Genomic DNA, 7,841 nt, shown 5'->3' with positions numbered 1-7,841 from the left:
GGCGTTGCCTGGTGAAACGTTGTTGTGATGCCTCGTGTAAGGAGGAGAAATGCGTACCATCACGTTTCCGACTTTGATAAAGGTCGGATTGTAGCCTATCGCGATTGCGGTTTATCGTATCGCGACATTGCTGCTCGCGTTGGCCGACATCCAATGAGTGTTAGCAGAATATGGAACCGGTGGGTTCAGGAGGGTAATACGGAACGCCGTGCTGGATCCCAACGGCCTCGTATCACTAGCAGTCGATATGACAGGCATCTTACCTGCATGGCTGTAACGGATCGTGCATCCACGTCTCGATCCCTGAGTCAACAAATGGGGACGTTTGCAAGACAACAACTATCTGCACGAACAGTTCGACGACGTTTGCAGCAGCTTGGATTATCAGCTCGGAGACCATGGCTGCGGTTATCCTTGGCGCTGCATCACAGACAGGAGCGCCTGCGATGGTGTACTCGACAACGAACGTGGGTGCATGAAAGGCAAAACGCCTTTTTTTTTTTGATAAATCCAGGTTCTGTTTACAGCATCATGATGGTCGCATCCATGTTTGGCGACATCGCCGTGAACGCACATTGGAAGCGTGTATTCGTCATCGCCATATTGGCGTATCACCCGGCGTGATGGTAAGTGGTGCCATTGGTTATACGTCTCGGTCACCTCTTGTTCGCATTGACGGCAGTTTGAGCAGTGGAAGTTAAATTTCAGATATGTTACGACCCGTGACTCTACCCGTCATTCGATCCCTGCGATACCCTACATTTCAGCAGGATAACGCACGACAGCATATTGCAGGTCCTGTGCGGGCCTCTCTGGATACAGAAAATGTTCGACTGCTGCGCTGGCCAGCACATTCTCCAGATCTCTCACCAATTGAAAAGGTCTAGTCAATGGTGGCCGAGCAACTGGCTCGTCACAATACGCCACTCACTACTCTTGATGGACTGCGGTATCGTGTTGAAGCTGCATGGGCAGCTGTACCTGTACACGCCATCCAAGCTCTGTTTGACTCAATGCCCAGACGTATCAAGGCCGTTATTACGGCCAGAGGTGGTTGTTCTGGGTACTGATTTGCCAGGATCTGTGCACCCAAATTGCGTGGAAATGTAATGACATGTCAGTTGTAGTATAATATATTCGTCCAATGAATACCCGTTTACCATCTGAATTTCTTCTTGGTGTAGCAACTTTAATGGGCACTAGTGTAGATACTGTGGGCTCGGCACAGGAGGTAAGGTGCGTGTGTGTGTGTGTTGTCAGGGCTGCAGCTGGGCACGCCGCTGCGGCCGCCGCGCATCACGGAGCACCCCACGGACGCGACGGTGCCGCGCCACGACCCGGCCACGCTCAACTGCAAGGCGGACGGCGAGCCCGAGCCGACCATCGCCTGGTTCAAGGACGGCGAGCCGGTGCGGACGTCGGCGGCAGACGCGCGCTCCAGCCGCGTCCTGCTGCCCACCGGCTCGCTCTTCTTCCTGCGCGTCGTGCACGGCCGCAAGGACTCCGACGCCGGCGTCTACTGGTGCGAGGCGCGCAACGCCGCCGGCGTCGCCAAGTCGCGCAACGCCACGCTCGAGGTCGCCGGTGAGTACCCGCAACTGACGCTGCTCGGTGCGAGGTGCGGTTGCTACCGCGCGGCTGGCGGCTGCGGCTGCGGCAGCAAACGCCCCCCCCCCCCCCCCCCCCCCCCCAGGAAGTACCAGGAGCGGTTCCTTACAAGGGAAACTCCACATCGCACCTCTCTCAGATTTAGTCGAAAATGCCCCGTGGATACATCTACATCTTGTGACGGTACAAACCCCCGTTACTAGATGGATGTTTCTACGAGGGCTGTCCAGAAAGTAAGTTACGATTGGTCGCGAAATGGAAACGACTATGAAAATCCGATAAAGCTTTACAAAGATGTGTTGGGCAGTGTCTCTAGTATGATTCTAGGTAGAATTATGTCGCTCTTTTCATTCCTGAGCTCTTAGTGAGCGCGTAAAGATATTATAGAAAATAGTGTCTCCCTCCAAGTACGAGGGCCTGCTGAGATTTTTTTTCCCCTGAAGCTATGCAACCAACATTACATAACTGTCGTGCGGTTTCTTCTTCAAGACGATTCTCAGCCTCATTCTGCAGGGGCAATGAAGATGTTCCTTCATCGTTTCAATTGGAAATGTTTGGTTATGCACAATACAGCCCGTAATTGTCTCCCACTGAGTTTCACCTCTGCTCAAACGAACCGCTGGTTATGAAGACATTTTGGCACAGACAACGAGCTTTAGGCCAGCGTAGAGAATTGGCGGAAAGCACTGGAGGCTGCCTTCTGTGATGACCGTATTGGAAAGTTGGTACAACGCTACGACGAATGTCTGCGTCAGAACCGCGACTACGTAGAGAAGTAGCTGAAAGGTGTAGCTAACTGTTGCCAATGAAACATTTCTGATTTTCACTGAGATTTTCATTTCGCGATCAATCGTGACTTACTTTCTGGACAGCCCTCGTATTATGCGAGGATTGCTTTGTGGAGACCGAGCGCGCTACACGGCGCGCGATTCGCGGAAGCGTGTGCCGCGCCCGCACGAGTTTTGCAACGGCGGCCGGTGTGGCCGTGCGGTTAAAGGCGCTTCAGTCTGGAACCGCGTGACCGCTCCGGTCGCAGGTTCCAATCCTGCCTCGGGCATGGATGTGTGTGATCTCCTTAGGTTAGTTAGGTTTAATTAGTTCTAAGTTCTAGGCGACTGATGACCTCAGAAGTTAAGTCGCAAAGTGCTCAGCGCCATTTTTGCAACGGTCGGTCGCGGCCGGGCGACCACGTGTCCTGCAACTTGGGGCATTGTTTGGTTTTGCGCGCATTACGCGAAAACTATATAACTTACGGTGAAGAGCGAATGCGGCAGTGGATTGTGGTCAGCAATATGCACCTTCTGAAAGATCCATCTTTATTTGGAGTCACGAGACGCAAAAGTTATAGTAACCTCAAAATCGGTTAATATCACGAATACTCAAAGATTAATAAAAATAGTAAACGCCGACTTGCAGCGATGAGCGAGCACTCATTACAAACGTTTCGTTATAGCGGATCGAGTGCCGTAGTCATATGTTAAGATTCATAAATAATTAAGCCCGTAAAGAGCAATAAACAAAGTTTGAGGGAAAATTGTTTATAAAATTTAATGGAAAATTCGTGACGCAAAGAACGGCACTATATAATATTTTCGGTGGCATCACACGTAACTTAAACTAGTTAAGTTATACTATACATTTGACTTGCAATGGTTTTCATTGTTTGCAAATTATTATTGATATTTATCGCCCACAATTAATTAATTATTATAGATATGAAGATTTTTGAGCAGCGCAATGTGTAGATCGCTATAGATTACGTCTAAAAACGGTGCTATATGCAGTTGTAAGTAGGCTGTTTAGGTTCTTATATTGGTAACGCCACCGCCACGTAGCGCTCTGTATGAAAATCACTGGCTGTGCTGTGTGCAGTCTGTGGCTGAGTGGCATTGTTGGAATTTGCTATTGTAATGTTCGGCTGTTGGCTGTTAACAGCGCTTAGCGTTGCGCAGTTGGAGGTGAGCCGCCAGCAGTGGTGGATGTGGGGAGAGAGATAGCGGAATTTTGAGAGCGGACGATCTGGACGTGTGTACATCAGAAAGAGTAAATTTGTAATATTGGATATCATGGACTGATATATTATGACTTTTGAACACTATTAAGGTAAATACATTGTTTGTTCTCTATCAAAATCTTTCATTTGCTAACTATGCCTATCAGTAGTTAGTGCCTTCAGTAGTTTGAATCTTTTATTTAGCTGGCAGTAGTGGCGCTCGCTGCATTGCAGTAGTTCAAGTAACGAAGATTTTTGTGAGGTAAGTGATTTGTGAAACGTATAGGTTAATGTTAGTCAGCGCCATTCTTTTGTAGGGATTATTGAAAGTCAGATTGTGTTGCGCTAAAAAATATTGTGTGTCAGTTTAAGCACAGTCATGTAGAATTTTTCTAAAGGGACGTTTCACAGTTCTATGTTAAAACTTCGCAGCATAGATGTCAACAAACAAATTTGCGCTAAGTGGCGCAGTTTTGCAAAAACTAAAACTGGATTTACGGGCGACAGAATAATCCTAGAAATAAATCAAATATAATACATAAGATGTACTTTTTAGCGCGGTTCCAATGGTGTACTTATTTCTGTCGAGGGATGTATGTATCAAAATTTCTAACCTTAACTGGTGAGACTGGTACTTGCATAACGAGGGGGTTGGTGTCCGAGCCTATATACACGAGAGGCCATCTTGGCTAGTTGTGAGTCGTTGGTCAGTCGTTTTGGAGGGTGGGTGGTGAGCAAGCCCCACTTAAGGGTGGCCCATGTGCTCGTTTGAGAATTCTTTTTCGCGCCGATTTATTTCGACAAAGAGTATTGTTTAATAGTGCAAGTGTGCAAGCATATATTCGGTGAAGTGGAAGTGCTACGATTATTTGTGTGAGTACGATTTACGAGGTATACATCGTCGTAAGTGAACATGTGGCGGTCTGTGATTTCGCGCCAAAACTGTTAGAACAAAGAGGACAGTGGGACTTGTGGAACTGTTCGAATAGACTGAATAACTTTAGATTATAGCAGCCTAAATTACTGCTATTGGGGGCTCGGAGTCAAATTATTATTAAAGTAAAACTGTAAACCGTCTCACCAGTGCTAATTTCTTTGTGTGAAAGAAAAGGACAACGCCAATAAATAGTGATTGACCTGTGTCGTGAAAAAAAAAACTGATTTTGCTAACAATAGTCGCCCAATTTTGTTCCCTAGCATAAACTGTACTTAAGTCTGAGTGAATAATTAATCCAAAAACTATTTAAAAAATGCGCGGGTATGGAAGTTTACCATTGCACCAAGTGTGGAAATCGTCCCCTGAGACTTACGTGAAAGCCAAAATTTGCAATAACATTTTTAACCAACATTTGTATATGCACATTCGTGGGAACTCTGCAACTACTCCTTCTTTATTGTTTTAACCGCCCCATAGCAATCTACATGAATACTCTGCAAATCACATTTAAGTGCCTGACAGAGGGTTCATCAAACCACCTTCACAATCCTCTATAATTCCAATCTCGTACAGCTCGCGGAAAGAATGAACACCTATATCTTTCCGTACGAGCTCTGATTTCCCTTATTTTATCGTGGTGATCGTTCCTTCCTATGTAGGTCGGTGTCAACAAAATATTTCCGCATTCGGAGGAGAAAGTTGGCAACTGGAATTTTGTGATAAGATTTCATCGCTACGAAAAACGCCTTTCTTTTAATGATTTCCAGCCCAAATCCTGTATCATTTCTGTGACACTCTCTCCCATATTTCGCGATAGTATAAAACGTGCGGCCTTCCTTGGAACTTTTTCGATGTACTCCGTCAGTCCTATCTGGTAAGGATCAAACACCGCGCAGCAGTATTCTAAAAGAGGACGGAGAAGCGTAGTCTCCTTAGTAGGTCTGTTACATTTTCTAAGTGTCCTGCCAATAAAACGCGGTCTTTGTTTAGCCTTCCCCACAAAATTTTCTATGTGTTCCTTCCAATTTAAGTTGTTCGTAGCTGTAATACCTAGCTATTTAGTTGAATTTACGGCTTTTAGCGTAGACTGATTTTTCGTGTAACCGAAGTTTAACAAATTTCTTTTACCACTCATCTGGATGACCTCACACTTTTCGTTATTTAGGGTCAACTGTTAATTCTCGCACCATTCAAATATTTTTTCTAAATCGATTTGCAATTTGTTTTGATCTTTGATGACTTTATCAGTCGATAAACGACAGCGTCATGTGCAGACACGGCTGCTCACATTGTCTCCCAAATCGTTTATATAGATGAGGAACAGCAAGGGGCCTATAACACTACCTTGGGGAGCGCCAGAAATCACTTCTGTTTTACTCGATGACTTTCCGTCAGTTACTACGAACTGTGACCTCTCTGACAGGAAATCACAAATCCAGTCACATAACTGAGACGATATTCCATAAGCACGCAATTTCACTACGAGCCGCTTGTGTGGTACAGTGTCAAAAACCTTCCGGAAATCCAGAAATACGGAATCGATCTGAAATCCCTTGTCAATAGCACTCAGCACTCCATGTGAATAAAGAGCTGGTTATGTTTCACAAGAATGTTGTTTTCTAAACCCATGTTGACTGTGTGTCAACAGACCGTGTTCTTCGAAGTAATTCATTATGTTCGAACACAATATATGTTCCAAAATCCTGCTGCGTATCGCCGTTAACGATATGGGCCTGTAATTTAGTGGATTACTTCTACTACCTTTCTTGAATATTGGATAGCCCGTCAAAATCTGAACACTGGTCTATCACGAAAAAAGAAGGAGCTGTATTGAACTGTGAAAAAAAAGAAGCAAAACAGAAACAGTGACGGTCCAAGCTCAAGGTGGCCAACATCGAGCGAATTAAGAATAACCGTGGCGTAGTGGTTGCGTAGTTACGACGTAGAACTGCGAAGTAGGAGATCCTTGTTCAAACCTCCCTCGAGTCCTTTTTTTTTCACAAAATTATGAATTTCCCGTCCTGCCATCGACGCAAATGATCTCCTTCTATAGTCTTGGCAACTGTCTTTCTATACATTGGTTAAAGAATATGAGTCATTTGGTAAGAATGTACTGCCGGCCTCAGTGGTCTCGCGGTTCTAGGCGCGCAGTCCGGAACCGCGCGATTGCTACGGTCGCAGGTTCGAATCCTGCCTCGGGCATGGATGTCTGTGATGTCCTTAGGTTAGTTAGGTTTAAGTAGTTCTAAGTTCTTGGGGACTGATGACCACAGCTGTTAGGTCCCATAGTGCTCAGAGCCATTTGAACCATTTAAGAACGTACTACCGTCACAAATTGGTGTAATGAATAGTGAGAGCAAGCGAGATGGCGCAAAGACTGAATTACACTCATGCTCATAAATTAAGGATAATGCTCATACATGGTGAAACAACGCTCTGGTGAGCGGTTTGTGCTTTTAAATCACCTCGGGTTATGACCATGCGGTGCATTTGACCTGCGGTCGTCGCACGGTAGCGCTGGCAGCAGTCCATATACGCCGAGGTGTGTTGCTGCATGTCAGAGTACAGTGCTTTCAGTAGCAGAAGATAAATCTGGGGATCTTCTTAGGTCTAAATGCAGCCCATGATAACGTCTAGCGTGAACACTCAGTGGCTTCAGGTTGTTTTCTTCGCAATTTTGAGGAAAAATATTTTTTGGGGAGAACTTTTGCGGAAACTGAAACCTTGGGGAAATTTTTGGGAAACAAAATTTCGGTACTCGGAAAATTTGGGAAGTATTTTATCTGGATAGCCTTACTACTAACGGCGTCTCGGGTATTTTTAGTTCAAGCAACATAAACGTGGTTTTCACTCTGTCTTCAAATCAGTCGATGCACCTTTCCTTCTGTGGGAAACGTTAGGCTCACCGTGGTGACACGTCTCTGTGACGTCACTACTCGTATGACGTGGACATTACCAGTTTCAACCGTTTGGGATGTCTGTCGACTTTCATGATCGTATCGAGTTGCAAACACTGATCACAAATAATAGTTTAAAGAAATAAATAGATTTAAGATATTTGGGGAAAAGTTGCCGAAAATATCTTTCTGTGGGGCGTGGCCTGCCAGACTTTATAGTATATATAGTATGCATAGCATGTATAATAGGTACAGTAAGTGTATGCGAAAGTGTTCTTTGCATGGGTATTTGATTAGCAATAATAGTAAAGTTGTATTGTAGTAGTAGTGAGTGGTTATACCGTGGGTTCGAATCCTGCCTCGGGCATGGATGTGTGTGATGTCCTTAGGTTTAAGTAGTTCTAAG

General features: G+C 45.4%; 1 protein-coding gene across 1 annotated transcript in view; it reads left to right on the top strand.

The window, feature by feature from the left end:
* Positions 1–1,192: 1,192 nt before the first annotated feature.
* Positions 1,193–7,841, top strand: part of LOC124778935 (roundabout homolog 2-like) — a 703,103-nt gene continuing 696,454 nt past the window's right edge. The window contains exons 1-2 of the mRNA XM_047253676.1: positions 1,193–1,196; positions 1,261–1,584. Coding sequence (XP_047109632.1) covers positions 1,193–1,196; positions 1,261–1,584 — 328 coding nt within the window. The remainder of the gene's footprint in view (positions 1,197–1,260; positions 1,585–7,841) is intronic.

This window comes from Schistocerca piceifrons, chromosome 1 (genome assembly GCF_021461385.2).
Source record: "Schistocerca piceifrons isolate TAMUIC-IGC-003096 chromosome 1, iqSchPice1.1, whole genome shotgun sequence".
Classification (NCBI taxonomy): Eukaryota; Metazoa; Arthropoda; class Insecta; order Orthoptera; family Acrididae; genus Schistocerca; species Schistocerca piceifrons.
This window is presented reverse-complemented; position numbering and strand designations above follow the sequence as displayed.